This window comes from Cheilinus undulatus, linkage group 7 (genome assembly GCF_018320785.1).
Source record: "Cheilinus undulatus linkage group 7, ASM1832078v1, whole genome shotgun sequence".
NCBI lineage: Eukaryota > Metazoa > Chordata > Actinopteri > Labriformes > Labridae > Cheilinus > Cheilinus undulatus.
The window spans coordinates 7745798-7762514 of NC_054871.1; the positions used below are offsets into that span (position 1 = coordinate 7745798).

The 16717-nt window shown below is 37.5% G+C and overlaps 1 protein-coding gene across 1 annotated transcript; it reads right to left on the reverse strand.

The window, feature by feature from the left end:
- si:ch211-117l17.6 (regulator of G-protein signaling 21) lies at window positions 1–5495 on the reverse strand. The gene is made up of 5 exons (XM_041791645.1): window positions 5377–5495; window positions 5145–5240; window positions 5003–5058; window positions 4694–4860; window positions 1–2422 (listed from the first exon to the last, which is right to left on the reverse strand). The coding sequence occupies exons 1-5, from the start codon at window positions 5451–5453 to the stop codon at window positions 2237–2239; spliced, it is 582 nt and encodes a 193-aa protein (XP_041647579.1). The 5' UTR covers window positions 5454–5495; the 3' UTR covers window positions 1–2236.
- Between the last annotated feature and the right edge of the window lie 11222 nt (window positions 5496–16717).

Consider the following 16717-nt stretch of genomic DNA (forward strand, 5'->3'; position numbering starts at 1 on the left):
TCCACATGTCAGAAACCATTTACTTATCATTCTTTATTTCTTCATACTGGAAACACCAGCTAAACTTACAAAAACATTCAGGTAGCACATACTGTATTCCCAACAACTCCATCCTTTTGTATTGTCTGCACTGCTGATAATGACATCATACTTTTTCCACTACTTCACATACTTTTTTCCACTCACATGACTTTTTCCTTCAAGTTGTTTGACTTGTTTGTATTCAACAACATTTCATCAAACATCATGCCTCCAAACTCAAACAGTGTGAAATAAATATCAAATTCAGCCAAATACAGTAAGAAAGAACAAAAAGACAAGCATTGAAGAAGAACAGTTGATACCATAGACTGTAGATTAGAAGTGGACAGAGCCTCTGGGTCTGGCAAGCAGAGCCAAAGCTCTTGAAACTGTATTGTTGTTATGTAGGGCCAAATTCTCAGTTGATATGTTTACATGCAAAGTTGAGTGAAGGTAAAGTTATTCATAGTAGTAATCTGCCCATGTACTTTGCCAAAATAATGCTGATCCTGCCCTTTCTGGTTGAAAAAACATCAAAATGAATAGAGGTTAATGAGAAAGACAGGGTCTTAAGTGATTTAAAAGCTTCAAATACAAAAAAAACCCCCACAGTTTAATGGTTATTAGGAGCCCAAATCCAATGGGTAGAGAGTTAAACATACAAATGATGAATTTTCTGAACAAGGATTGACTTCATAACATTATAAAATCATCAAAGTTATAGTTGTATGATAACATTTGTTCAGACGGTCTCCATCAAACTGGACATAAGATCTCATCATGTGACCAGAGATGTTGTAACTAACATCACATACCCTCTGTTTGTTTTTTAACCATGTTAAATGAGTTTGAGGTAACTTTTAAAATGCTGTTAAAATTTCAGTGAATGTATGGGGAATCTGTAAACAGGTAGATTTATCTTTGGCTTAAAGTCATTTGTACCACATTTTACAACTTTACTTTAGTTTCAGTCAAAAGTCCCAGAACTCTTCTTTTATAAGAAGATAATTTAAGCCACACAAACATTTTAAAATATGACTTCTTCATTGTTTGAAGCAGAAAACACGTGTTTCTCTGGCTGTTTTTATTCTACCCCAAATCGAATTGTGGACACTCCATAGAATGGAAAGTGATGTTGGACTGCTCTTAACAATATCTTGATAAGGCTAACTGGACTACCATGCTTGACCCAGTTTAAGAGGACAAGTAGAGAAGTGAAATATTTGAGGAAGTATGTCTGACAGTGCTACAGTAGGTTGTGACATATCCCAAATCAGGAAGCTGCTGTTGGATCTTCTTCTGGTTGACCAGGCTAATGTTAGCAACTGATAACTGATTGTGTATTGGTGAAGACATGGGCAGCTTTTCATTTCTATACATTTTGTACGTACTTTTGGCTTTACTTGTGCTGAAAATGTAATGCATGTTCTTACTCTTGCTAAAGGAGATATCAGAAGCCACGGAACATTTTGAAAACTGTTAAGCTACATATACTGCCATTTGACTTTTGGGTCAAAGCTTTGCACAGTTGCTGTGGAGCATGTGCAACACACCTATTGTAGTTTGGGTGCAACTGAGGTGTATATGTAAATGCAAGAGGAAAAACATGTCCAAATGCATTATCTTTTTGTGTTGGTCTAACTTTGAGAAATTCAGATTAGTATGATCTATATGTATTTTAATAAAAGTCCTGTTGTAATTGGACTAATTCAACAATTTGACCTTTTCTACTGCATGTCAACACACAGAGTGCTTTTATCATCTCAGTCATTATTTTCATATTAGTCAATTATCTCTTAAGTTCAGAGTCTTTTTAAAAACAGCATGATGATTTAAAATTTGGTCCCATTTAGAGTAAAATGGAGAATAAGTCAGGGTATAGCAGTGGATCCCTTTTTATTAACATGTAACCACATTGGCTGCCTGACAAATTGCATTCAAAAGAAAGTCTCTGTAGTTGGCACTGACATAACAGAAAGCAAGAACTCTGAAGCCTGTGGGTCTAGAGTTAACCAAGATGAATTGAACAAAGTTTTAACCTAACCTTGCTTTCTTTGTCTCCAATTATGGTAACAACTGGTTCCATAAAACAAGATGATGATGGTCGCAATGCCGAACACAAGGCAACAAATGAGTAGTTGATGTCCCATTAGCTAGATCCACTTCTAATACACAGTCTATGGTTGGTGCAGAGTTTCAATGGCCATGTTTTAAGCTAAATGTACCAAAGAGTTCTGGACTTAAGATTTAGATTCAAGTAGGTATCTGAGTTCAGGAATCTGGGCCAAGAGTCTCTTTCCATCAGCAGGTAAACATGTTTCTGAGCCTCATCAAAGCATGAATGACTCGGCTCTTCCAAAGACTTCTTGATGTCTTCCTTAATGTGGTAGTCAACATTGATCTGGAGGGGAAAAAGGTCAAACAATGAGTTAAATACTGTTGCGTTCAAAGAAAATATGTGTCAATGATGTGCCTATTAATCAGCTAAAAACACATGCTTTCCTTTACCTCTGTTACAACCCAGTCTGATTGGACCATATTTGGAATATGGTATAAAGCTCTTGGTGCAAGTTCATCGAGAGCAGTTTCAACCCTCTTTTTTAAAAACTCTTTAAATGGTACATTATCAAGTCACAAAGGAGAATTGCTTAAATATGTTGTTACTCAGTATTGATCATCCATGGGTGTGATTTGGGTGCAACAAGACTCAGACCAATCCTTCTTTCCCTCTTAAAGCCAGTTGAGACAAATCCTACTTTATATGATTAATCCATCCATGTTCTTCCAGTTTTATGGGGCTTGGCTGCAGTGGCAGCAGGCTAAGCAAGTTGACCCAGGCATCCCTCTCCCCAATCATGAGGTGTGCATTATGAAAAATGCACACCTCAATTATAAGACGGAGTCGGTACTGCTGTTGTTTTCAAGTGTTTGATTCCTTAATGGACACAGTTCGTGAAAGATGTTAGATAAATGATGGGCCTAGGGGGAGGCAGTGCAAACAGAAGCTCTCTGAGGGGTAACCATTAACTGTTTTGTTTTTTGTTTGTTAGGTTGTCCGGCCTTGATACATAAAAATGTAATAGCACAAAGTTAAGTAGATAGGTATGAAATCAGAGTATACTGCATGCCACCTAGAAATGTTGTGGGCCTGATTTTACAAACCACCAGTGAAGGGAGGTGCCCACTTGATAACCCAGGTGATGTGTTGGCTCTTGTTGCCCATCTAGTTTCACTCTACGGCCATTACGAGGCATGTTGTTGGGTAGATTGTATCAGCATTGTCAGTACTTGAAGCTTGCATGTTCAGACCCAGGATCCAGTGAAGCTGTTTGGGTCATGGTGGCAATGGGAGGCATTGTTGTAGGGTCAGGTAGGTATCAGTAGACCAAATGACTATCCAAAGCTTGATCCAGAAGGAGCAATTGAACTTGGTTAAGGCTCTTGGAGACATCTCACCTTTCCTCCCAAAGGCTTCTTCATTGCTAGGACTGACTGGGGCCAGAGGGAAAAATACAAGCTTCTGGAGCTGATTTGACAATGTACTGTTGTCAGATTAACAAACCATTTAGGGCATTCGACCCAAACCAAGTGACTACACTCTAGTATATGTGTCCATATTATGAACACTCTTGCCTACCTCTTATGCAAATGACAATCCCTACATAATTTTTGTGGCTCTCTTACTGTTGCTTGGTTTCCCTATATGCTGTGTGTAGTGAGGTCACTGGCAATGGATGATTATGCACTTCATTTCTAATTTCGTACCATTGTGTGATTATGTATTTTACGTTTTTGTGTTTTGTCTCTGTAATTTTGAGCTTGTTTTGTGTGAATTTGTTGCCATTTTAATGTTGCGACTGTTGGTGTGTATTTGGTAATTTTATGTATTTTAAAAGCCCAGCTAGGGACAGGCATTGCAAATTAGCTCAAGCTACAAATGCTGTAGTGTGTGGCAACGGTTTACTTGCTTCATACTTGTCCCTGTACAAATAAACATTAAATAAATAAATAAGAATGAATGGAGGCAATTAGCCATAAAGTAAGGAGCCCCCACGGAGGTGGCTACGTGTAAGTGTGTGAAGGATGTTCCATCTTTATGGAAACACCAGTCTTTATTTTAGATTAAAAAATACAAATCAGTCTGAACCAATTCAACAACAAAATGTTTTAGCACTCAACTGTTTTCTTGTAATTTAGGCTCTTGAGCAACTTATACCTTAAGTTGCTCAAGAATACTGACCCCAAATTGGCATTGGTGGGACTAAATCTTTCATAATCAGATTCTCATCTGCATTCAGGGTTGATAAAACATTCTTGAATCACACCCACAGGATATATCATCACCTCAGTGTGCCAACATTTCAGCATACAGCAATAGAGGCAGTGGAAGTTGTGAAATACAGTAGTCATCCATATTTCTTCATTCATTTTGTGAGCTTTTAACGTATTCTTCGTAATATGCAGCGTCTTTTCTTGTGCTGATGTAATGATACTTTCCCTTATTTTGTAACAGCAACTTAGGGGAATTAGAGAAAATAATTGGTTATGCTTAAAGCATGCTTGATGGTGCTAAGGTGCGGGAATAAGTCAAGGGTTTATTTTCAGTCTCCTGGCTGTTCGTTCAGCTCCGTCTTTATCAAATATGAACCATGAAACCACGATACACACTGACCTCTCTGCAGGCCGTAGGCTCAATGAACTCCTTGTAGATCTTTTCGGCTTTCCAATGAAGATCATCCAATGAGGCGGTTGACCTGAAATCCTCACATGCGAGCCAGAACTCGATGTTTTCTTCACTGAACTCCGACTGCAGGAAGGCACGAAATGCCGCTAAATATTCTGCACAGAGGTAGAGGTTTTATATTAGTCTTTTTTATTGTGTTTTTTTTTATCTGGTTTTACTACACCAGATTTCCTTTAAACAACTTTTTTATAAACTGAAAATTGGAACACCATGGCTAAAAGATATGGCGTTTCTTACTTTTATCCTGAAGCATTTTTTCCAGAGTTGGGTGTAGATCATTGTCAGTCCACCAACTAAAAAGATAGAGATACAAGTTTGAATTTTACACAAACAGGATGCCATAAGAGTAAATTATGTACATTTCTCAATGTAGATTCACCTTGGTTTTGAAGGGTTTGTCTCCTTGTTTATTTTCTGTACCATAAGGCATTGTATGTCCTTTTTTTGTCTCTTTCGATAAAGAACAATATCGATTCTGCAATGAGGAGGCATAAGTAAACAAGTTAAGATAAACTTTATGATGTAAATCATGATAAGTTCACAGAAGAAAAAAGTACATTTGAGAAACGTCACTCTATCAGTAGTCAGTATCATTAGTTTATCTGGCTTACCGTCTTGGCCTCTTCACATTTTGCATGAGATCTTTAATTTCATAAAACTTAATCCTTGAAAACAAAAATTTCGGCATCGTATCATCCCTGTTTCTCTGAGGAGCTACAACGTCTGTTACTGTGTCTGTAAACAACACTTTTCCCTGGAGCACTCACCCTAAAAGTGGCAGGAGAGGAGTAGACCTATGACGCTGAGGGCCTGCTGGTACAGGTTTGGGAATGCCTTTCAGATAAGCATTCAGCTGAGTGAAGCTCACGCTCGATGCGTGCCGTCCCTGACTCACAGCTGTAAAATTCCAGTGAGAGTTTGTAGAGAAGCTGAATGAAGAGGGAAACTCACAGAGGTCAGTCGAGGCCTGAGAACAAGCCTCTCAACTACAGGAGTGTGGAAACATCACATCTGCAGTGAAACTATTGAATAGTTACTGTATGTATATTTTTATTTGGATTTCTTTCTTAATTAGGTAATTATCTCTGCAATCTCAAAGGTTAAGGTTAAGTCAGGATAATTTAAAGGGAACAGATTCCTAATTGTTTCACCAATAAAACATCTTTTTAGACCTTGATATGCAGTTTGCATTTTACTTTGCTGCTCCCTTTGCTTGGAATGAATTGCCAAAAAAAAGTTTGAAACTGAATGATCAGATCTCATCGGAAGCTTTTAAGAGAAAGTTAGATGACTTAGAGGCAAACATGTGGCTGTGGATGCCTTGATTAACTTACAAATATGGTTGATTCTGATAAATATTGGTGCTAAGAATGATTTTATTGTGTCTAGGTGTTTGCTTATGCAGCTTGCATTATGTTGGCTGTGTATGACTGCTGTTTGAGTTTCTGAAACTTTGTCTCATGTGGCGCTGCCGGCCAAGGCCAGGACACTCTTGAAAAAGAGAATTTAATATCAACAATGCTTTTTTTCTGGTAAAATAAAGGTTAAATAAATCAAATTTAGTCTATCTAATTTTGATTTGGTTTGGAGTAAAGATTGCAATATGCATTTTTGATTATTATCATTCCAGTGTCTTTGTAAGCTATACAAATGCATACATGTTGATTTAAAGGTTGAAAGAAAGGAAAGGAATGCAAAGTATTAAGCTGTTGAGGACTTCCTTGAGCACATAATGAGTTTGGTTCAGAAGGAGAAAGAGTCCAAAGAGCAGGAGAAAGATGAGAGGGAGACTGAGCACCAAACTTGCAGGATAAAGCTGCATGCATCCTGAGAAGATGATGGCAAGCTAGGGGTACACAGGGACAAAACCCTCAGTGATGGCCTACAGGCTGGTGGAGCTGGAGGGAGTGGTCCCTCTGGATTGCTGCTTCCATAAGCACCTGGAACACTCCTATTCAGGCGTGGAGGACATGCCAATGTACCTGCTGCTAGAAGGAGTCATGTCCTTATTTATGTTTCTGACTGTAAGTTAAGTGGGATAAATTGAATTAACCTTTCTACAAAGACTAAGTATTTATTTGAGCATTTACAAAATCCATTGACACTGAAATGCATGCAAAGGTGTATGCAACACCTATCTATGTACATACAATCATGTTTTTGATGCAACTTTTTTCACATAAATACTGCATGTACCTGCAAGTTATGAATGCACATCTAACATGCAGATCAATGTTGTCAAGTAAAATAGCTCAATACTGTCTAATAGATCAGATGAGCAAGTTTAGACCAATGCTGGGTTCAACTGATATAAATAATTTTGTGAGATTACTCAGATATTTTTTGTTACAAAGAGTAATGTAATGTGCCAGTTTTACAATTCAAGTAAATTTTCTATTAAGAATTTTTCACCAAAGTGTGACTGAAAGGAATATTCCACATTTCCCTTTACCTTTAGTCAAAAAAGATAGTAAATAAGAAGAAAATACATGATTCTTGTGGCCTACTAAAAGGTTAAGTACTAAGTAAGTCAATCCTTAATCTCAGTTTAGCCCTTAAAAACCGTGCAGACCGATGGGCTGCAAGATGCCAGCACTTCACCAGAGTTTTCAAATGGGAATCCTCTTTAGCCAGTGCTTTCTTCAGTAAGTCTTACAGCACCTCCGAGGGCTTAACAGTGATCTGAAGTTTCCCAGATCCACCCTTCTCCATGCTAGCTCTTAATGCCAAAACAGAGACATTCTTTATCTCACCTACCCTGCCACATGGCCATCACTGCCTAAAAAGCATTGCCACCCTCACATTCGACAACGCCAAAAAGACAACTGTTCACATTTGCCCTTGGCTTGGTTATTTAAAGTGCTGATATTATTGCACATAAATTGCATTTACAAATAAGTATATGCATGTATTATTGCACCAGAATAGCATACATAAGTGTGTCTATGTATGATCTCTAGTGTTTTTGTGATTTTTCTTAATCAATATTTCTGTGGTTTTAAAGTCTTTCTGTATCTCACTGCATACTGGTTAGTGAAGGAAGGAGCACTGGGAAGTCATGGCTACAGCTCATGAGTCATCACAGCTGCAGATAATCCTTGACAATAAAGAAGTCCTTTCAATCACCTTCAGACGCCAGAGTATACTACAGCTTCCGATGTGGTAACCCTGCTTTCTCAACTGACTCTTGTGATTTTTGCAAGATGTTTCCTATGAATTTTCTCGTTATCCATCACCTTTTTTTTGTCCTCTTTTGCAATGCCTCCATCTCTGCAGGGCCTTCTGCAAACCACCAGCTAGTACACTCACCACTGTGTACACCTTTGCTCTTGTGGAATAAACTTGTTTAACCCTACTGCTCTGCTCCAGGGTCCTACTTAGTTCATTAGTTTTTTCTACTGCATGTTATGAAACTTATTGTTTACTGTATTGAAAACTTCTATATGAATAAAGTTTTATTACATTACCAAAGATGTGCTTGCTATATATTAGCGTTATTTTGTTCCATTTTAAAAGTCTAATGCTGTAAAGAAATGTAATAAATTTGTTATGAACCAAACCAAAGTTATTTTTTCCCCTTCAAAACCTAGGTTATGATTAGCCAAGTGATTGATTTGCAAGCCTTAAGCCGTAGGAAAACAGTAATGAAGACAGGAAATAGACATTGCTTCATATTTTAGCCCTGGCAAATGGAAAAATAGCCGTGCAAACCCTTCAAATGCTTGTTTGTATGTCAGTTATATGCTCCTTTTAATTATCAGCATGTCGTGTAGTGTCATTAATCATTCATGTCATTAATAGATAAACAGGGTTTAGCTGCCTATGAACTGTGTACAGGCTGCATATTCTAGTGTGATGAAGCTCTAAAAATTAGAAGTAAATATCCTTTTCTGAACATTTGCAGTATAACTAGATTTATTACAGATGATCATATCAAAAAAATGTGATACACAAAGTTTTAAAAAAGCTTGAAAGGCTACAAAGTGTGCTCTTTACTGGAACATGCACTGAGTCATGTGAGGACAGTGTGTAAAAAAGCATGAAAGAAGACAGGAAGTAAGCTGGGAAGTTCCTGCATGTAGTGAAACCAGAAGAGAAAAGCCCATCTCCATAAATGTTGTACATTTAGAATACTCCTGTGTATTAATACACTCACACGTGCATAACTTCAGTTTTGTATGCAAATCAGACTGACGTTCCTCATGCTAAATGTCCCCTGAAACTGTAGTGGAAATTTTACCACTGACAAAGCTGCTGCCTGTGTTTTTATTTGGGTGGGGGCTGCACTGTGTGTGGTGTTTTTCAGGATTCCCTCAGGGGTCTCTTCATTGTGTATGGTGGTGCGTTTGTGGTTTACAAAAAGCTGAAGTGGGTTTATTTAAAACTTTCCACACAGAGATGGCGAGGGTTGCAGCAGGTTAGGGAGGTGGCCGTTTGGCGGGTGACACCCTTCATATTGCATGCTTGAATGACCAGCAATATCCTCAGAGACGTGAGAAAGTTCAGAAAATGCAAATTAGTGTGGTAATGAAGCTTTCAAAATGTAATCATGATCAGTCAGGCTTCAGAAAAGAGAAATGTTCCTTTTGCATCTGCAAACCTTTAAGAGTTTAGATCACAGCTAGTTATATTTTCTTAAATGACTGAGTGAAAGGTGCAGCGTTAACAGCCACCATTCGTTAAGTGCTTTAAGCTTTTAAATAAATAAATGTGTCCTCTTTTTAAAGAATGATTGCAGATTAACCTAGACTAATCCAACTAAGTAAAATAATCTGAAACAGAATCCCTAGTCCCATTCTGAGCACCTTGTAATGATTACTGTTTTAAGGACTTGCATGTGTGACAAAACATACTGCACTATTGCATGTAATAATCAGTTCAGTAGAGCCTTACAGCTCCAGTGGGATTTCTGACCATCACTGGCTGCCTTCTGCAACACAACAGCCCACCAGTATGCAGAGGTGCTGTTGCTCTGCAGAGTAGTATGTGGTGCACTGAACCCTTTGTGAATGCTCTGCAAACTAGGCGGTGTCTTTTTGACTCATTTTCTCAGTATTAATGGGCACAAAAGCTGCAAATGAATCAAACCCTCATCTATTATTAAGCATCACGCCTTTTGCCTGAGAAACACTCTACATGCATGAGCAACACTTTGGTCAATAGAGCTCAACGGTGCCCAACCAATGTTTTTGGGCCCTCTGGCTCCAGAAAAAGAAATTATTTTTCTTGCCTTTGTTGTAAGAAAATCATCATCACTGTACACCAGGGGTGCCAAACTCAATCACAGCAGGGGCTGGATTCTGGATTTAGGTCTAACCTGAGGGCCTAACAGGGTCAACACAGCCTTAAACTGTCAACCTCATTTTCTCCAGTGATAAAATATGAAAATAACAGCACTGATGATAAATCATTTGGAAATTCAAAAAAGTAAAAATGATAAGTTTAAAGGCTCAAATCTGAGATAAAAATTCCAATTTATTAGTTCAAAAGATCAGAACACAGTATAAGAAATAGAAAAATAATGTTTTTAAAGAGCAAATATATGAGGAGAAAGCTGAAATCATGAGTTTGAAAGGTCAAAATATGAAATAAAATTTGAAATCACGAGGTAAAAAGTCAATTATGTCTTAAAATTTTAAATTGTGAGTCTGATAGGACAAAATATGGGATTAAAAAGCCAAAATTAGGAGTTGAAAATGGCAAAATATGAGCTAGAATTCAAAATGATGACTTAAAAAGTTAAAAATATGACTTAAATTCAAAATTGGGAGTGTAAAAGGCCAAAATATGATATAAAAAGTAAAATGTAAGAATTTTAAATGTCAAAATATGAGAAAAAATTAAAATCAAGTGTTTAAAAGTCAAAATATAGGATTAAAAAGCCAAAGTAAGGAGGTAAAAAGGTCAAAGTATGACTTAAAATTTAAAATTGGGAATCTTAAAGATAAAAATGTGACATAAAGTCCAAATTATGAGTTTAAACGGTCAAAGCATGAAATGAAAAGTCAGTATCATAAGTTTGAGTCGTAATCTTGATATGCAAAATTGAAAATGTGAAATAACAACACACAAATCCTTGACATTTTATCTAATTTTTCTTACTCTTTACCTTTTCAGATTTTTATGGCTTAACAAGGATAATTTAAATACTCAAGTTGAAGTTTACATTTTTATACTGGAGGAAATCTGCAGACCTCATACTGGTGGGCCAGTAATAATACAAATATGATATGTTCTCATGGGCCGGAAATAATCATTCCAAGGGCTGGATTTGGACCTCGGGCCTTTAGTTTGACACCTGTGCTGTACACCATCAGATTACTTGTTTTTTTTCAACTCCTGCACACAATTATATTACATTGTTTTTCTCTCTTGTGTTTGTCCCTTATATTATCCATATGTTTACTTTATCCTATATGAAAATGGATCTTTATCATGTGGTGCAAATAGTCCTGCTGTTGTCTTGGTAACAGATGAGTTTTGTTTTGCTCCTGCGAGGGGTTCCAGAAATAAGGAACCCAAAAGACGTCATGTCACATAGGGGAGACATGCTCAGTAGACAAAAATCATTCCAAATGGGGCAAGATGATCAGATTGAGTGCTTTTTTATGGATGCTGATCCAAACAGCTATTGGCATCAACCATCCGCTGAATCAGAAAGAAATTTCTCTCTTAATGAGCTGGATCTGAGAATTTTATTCCAAACTAGATCAAAATTGCAATTTCAGCTGAAATTGCATGGAGATGCTGAGAGCTGAATTGTGAAAGAACTGCTGAAAATAGCCAAAAGCACAAAAAAAGCTGAAAATAGGATAAAAATAGCATAAAATAGGGTAAAATGCATAAATGGCATAAAAGTAGCTGAAAATGGCATTCAATAGCTAAAAAAAGGATAAAAATAGCTGAAAGTAGCCTAAAAAGGCTGAAAATTGCCTACAATAGTTAAAAGTAGCCTAAAACCAGTTGAAAATAGCTTAAGAATAGCCAAAAGTAGCCTTAAAATAGCTGAAAATAGCATAAAAATAGCCTAAACGTAGCTGAAATGGCATTCAATGCCTGAAAATGCATAGAAATAGCTTTAAAAAACATGAAAATAGCTGATTTTGGTCTAAAAGAAGCTGAAAATAGCATTCAATAGCTGAAAAAGCATAGAAATAGCTGAAAACAGCATAAAAATAACTATATTTTTAAAAATTATAAAAGTTAGAAATAAGAAAAATCATAACAGTAGAATGAAAAGGAAACTGAATTTTTTTGAAAGTTTAAACGGTGTCTATATGACAAAGTATGGAGAAGATAGCTGGAAGAATTATAAACAAAATGGCTGACGAGACTATCAATAGTGTAGATGCTCAGCATCACTCATGTATTGTTGCCAGTTTACTCACACTTTTAACCACTCTTCTGGATTTGTTTGCTTGATTTGATTTCATTTTGACAGTCCTTTTGAATACTGGCTACTTGGCTTATAAATAATCGTAACGCTCCCTAGGTTAATTTCAAAATGAATCTATCTTGTCTCATAATTTTCACCGAATAAGCACCAGCTACCCAGGACTGTCCAAGACTTGCAGTCATATTTTTGAATGTAGCCTTCTGCCTGCAGTAATGGTAACCTGCCAGCTCCCGCAAATTTGCATTACACTCCAAATGTCTAGTTCAAAGCTTCAAATAAAAAAAATAGGAAAGAATATGCAAAAAGGTTGACTCTCTGGAAAATAAAAGAACGCCTGTGTTTCACTTGGCTGCAGGCCTGATCTCCCAGCTCTGTTTAGCTGATTTACAGTAGATAATGAATGTTTTCAGGACCTTACCATGACACATTAATGTCAAACTTTACAGCTGACAAAATCCCAATATACACCCTTCTTGATATGCATGTTGGCCTAGTTTTTTCCTCCCTGCAGAAAGATTCCTGGGCCTTTGTTAAACAGACTGTGTCACGTTTTCTAGCTGAATGACTCAAACATGTTTGGGGTGTATCTTTGAACTCTTTTTACCTTTTGTATTCCTGAGAAATCCTTCAGACAACTCCCCACTAGAAACACAAAGACTTTATTCACTCACTTTATTATTTTTCCTCTAATGAGATCATCTCACGTGTTGACTCTGGATCAGGATAAAAAACAAAGACATTCTTTGGTTTGATTGCTTAAGGTTTTAATGTTTTAAGCTCTTCTTCCTCTATATTTAAGTGTGTTTGCTCTAAAGACAATGCTTCCATTTTTCCTGATAAGCCGTTTTAATCGCCTTCTTTAAGACATTTTTTTTGTTGCCACTTCTTGATGGTATTTCAGTCCAAATGAATGCAGGCATCAAAAAAGGAGAGGAAGACAAAGTCAAGAAGCTTATCTCAATGATCTTTTTCTGTTGAGCCAGATCATGTTGAAACTTTTCACGGGATGTTGTTTGCCTAATGTGATTTTTTTAGTGTAAAAAGTGATGAAATGATTTCATTATTTCCTCTTACTATCTAATAACAAGCATTTCAGGTTTAGTAACTTGTCCCTTTTTTGAAATGTGGTCTAAGATGCTCCTGTTTCAGGTTGGTTCAGTCATGAAGCTGATGCAAAGTGTAGAATATCCTTTCTTCCCACATATTTCCTGTTTGATTAGAAGCAAATCTAATAATATTACAAAACTGTTTCACTGCATCATGTTTAAAGATGTGTGTGTGTGTGGGGGGGGGGGACTTTCTGCTCTGGGGTTGCAAAAAAATAAGGATGACAAACACTATCTAAAATCATGAACACACCAATATGGAAGGTCAATAAAAAGGTCTTTTTAGGTCATTAGGTCATTTTAGTATATTTGGCTGGTTTTTTGGCTTTAAACAATAAAAACAATTCAAACTATTTTTTTTTTTTTTTTTTGAAAGCAAATCAGGACTTATGGCTTGATTGAAGTTTATGACTTTATTCAACCAAAGAAAAAAGGAACTTGCTATGGATTGAAAAGAAACAAAAAAACAGGTAAAAGTTTGATAACCCATGGTGCAGATGACTTTGGACTTGTCCACTGAGCTGTGTGGGATTTTTTAAGTGAAAAGAGAGATTAATGAGCACTGGTGGGCTGATTTTTTGCCGTGAGACCTTACCTTCAATTTCCACATACAATGGCTGCGCCGCAATCAGCCCACAAATTGCACTGTGTTGTAAATTGCTCCATCTCTTGTCAGTCTATTTCCAGCATGTTCCTGAGGCTCCACTCAGCTCCAGTCCACCAGGATATGTACCATGTCTGTTTTCATCACTGACTACTGCCAAACCGTGTCAATCCATGGAGTGCATTTTTTTTTCAAATATCAGTACTGACATATCAAAATTACATCTCATCCTGTGACACAGGTTAAAGGTCACTGGGAGGTTACTGGCGCCACTGATGAAGAAAAACTAACTTTCGTGGTGGAAAACCACTGAATTTAACCTGAAACCACACAAACTTTTCAGCAAAACATAAACCTTATAACTTCCTGATGTACTTAACCATGATAAAAGCAAAGAAAAAATAGTGGAGTCATGTCGAAATGAAGAACAAATCAACCCTTGAAAGGCAAGATAATCCGCTGTTGACATACCGTTCCTGTACTGGCTCCTAATTTTTACCATGATCTTGTGCCTTCATGTCTTGAGCTGCTCAGAGCTGTGCTGCTTTGAAATGCTTCCAGTGTGTGAATTTGCTCTCCTTTGGATGGAACATAACTGCTGCAAGGTGGAAAGTGGCAAAACTGGTGTATGTGGGAATTGGATGTTAAAATGACTTCACCAAAGTGTCCTGAAAGTGACAATAAAGTATGTAATTCCTGTGCTCTGAGTGCCTCAGAGTGATACATTTAGCTGCAATCCCTGACTGTGGCTTAATAGGTGGGGTTAGTTGTCCCTGTTGTTGGTTCAATCTCTAGGTCCTGCAGTCACATGTTAATGTTTCCTTGGGCAAGAACTGCTCCCACTGCTTCGTCGTTGGCATCTAGATGTGTATGGACGCCTATTGGATAAGTTAACCCTGATGGCCAATCTTCATAGAAACCTCTGCCTTCAGTGTATGAATGCGGGGTGAAAGTGTGTGAATGGTTAGGTGAAACCTTCGATGTCAAAGCACTTTGAGTAGACTAGAAAGGTGCGATACAAGCTCAAGTCCATGCATGTACATTTCAAAAATAAAACTTATGGTTGAATTTAAGAATGTTTGAAGTGGAAAAGGGTGAGTATCTAAAACAGCTACACATCCAGATGAAGATTAAATAAGAATAAAACTAATAAACAGAAGAGACAAAAAACATAAACAGGCCAAAGGTAAGACTTCCTGATTAATTAAACTGAATAATAATAAAAAGAACCAATCAAGAGTCAAACTCAGAGGAAGGACTATGATTGCAACCAACTACATCCAACAAAAAGTACCAAATTGAAACAGTTATGAATACAAAAGTAAAGGAAAACATGTGGATTGTTGATCAAAGCTGCAGCAGCAGTTGCATAACAGCAGAAATGCAAAGTAGGACACTTCCACTTCAACAGGCGACAGTGACACAAAACACTGTGGCTCCATAGTTTAGTCTCTTCTAGTCTGTCAAAATACCTTTAGTGAAGTGGCAGACACTTGAAAGATGAATGAGTGAGTCATTTTCTCACCACACTGTGGGCTGATTTCCTCTGGTACAGTGGTTGCTACAGCAGTGGAAAACAGATGATGACTGGTAGCTCAGCACATATCGCTGAACAAGACAGAACAGTGCATTTCTTGTTCACCCCAACGGTTTTTTCCAGCAGTTGAGAGTCAGGTGAAGTTGTCATTAAACTTTGAATGACAGCATTTTAATAGTCATGGTTCGAAAGGACAAGATGCCATGTTTTTCAGGGTTTAAAATTGTACTATGGCTGTTTGAAGCTCCTTCATTTTTCATTAGTAGCGTATGAATTCTGTCAGCATGGCAAAGTTATTCACTAGAGTTGTAAAAAGACTGCCATGAAGCCAGTTGTTACATTCAGAGAAGAGTAGCACGTACTTTTATGTTACCAAAAATTAAAAATCTTTGCAATCTGTAACACACTGGTGGCAATGCTTCACATTAGCCTGCATTATCCCTGCATGACGATCACAATCTTACCTTGATCTTAGTGTGGCAGCACAATTTAACAGCACATATCAACACAAACATTTTTTGCTTGTGCAGTCCTGTTATAACTAAAATATCTGCCGAAAACATGTTTCCTACAGACAAATTTAGCTACTTTAGTGCTGACTTTATCATGTCTTAGTATGGTGGGGGCAGTCCTGATGCATGGACAGCGAACGGTGTGGACAACTTAAGTTTCTGTTTATTGAATTTTATTTAATTCATTTTATTAAATTAATCTGCTTTAAACAAATATTTTGTTGCCGTTAGAGTCAATCAGAACAAGATTTCCATTTCCGATTTCACATGTATCCACTTCTGGTCAGGTCAGGTAGGAGGGTATACCATGGTCAGCACTTTCCTGCATTAACCTTGGTTCTGTACTGCTCTGGCCTTGTGATTGCCATCGTCCAGTCTGCATCAGGCCCATCTTCCATCTCAATAGGTATCTTCCCACCTCCGAGATGCATGTGACTGCCCCATTCCAGCCTACTGAGTCCTGAGCACCAGGTGTAGGACAGCATGCCAGGTGCCCATAGAGGTGAACTAACGCATCTAGAAGTTGATACTTCACATCCCAGCTCTCCTTCGCATGTCAGCATTTGTCACATCCTGTTGCCAACCATACCCAAAAATGGGCAGAAGAAAAGTTGTCGCAAAGTAGTCCAGGAGGATCAGGGACCAAAAAGCCCTAAACACCAAAGTGCCATGTGATGCACATCCAAATGATCACCCCCATTATTTTCTATGTCCATTTTGTCTGCTGAGTAGCACTCCTGTTTAAGAGCACAGAGAAAGAAATTTAGTGCCCTCTTCTATTTGAGCTGTAGAAAAAG

Excerpts from the sequence above, each read along its gene's own strand:
- si:ch211-117l17.6 (XM_041791645.1), bottom strand. The coding sequence starts at position 5,453 with ATGCCGAAATTTTTGTTTTCAAGGATTAAGTTTTATGAAATTAAAGAT. Across the intron at positions 5,059-5,144 it reads ACAAACCCTTCAAAACCAAG|TTGGTGGACTGACAATGATC; the intron begins GTGAATCTACAT and ends CTATCTTTTTAG. Across the intron at positions 2,423-4,693 it reads AGCCTACGGCCTGCAGAGAG|ATCAATGTTGACTACCACAT; the intron begins GTCAGTGTGTAT and ends TTTCCCCTCCAG.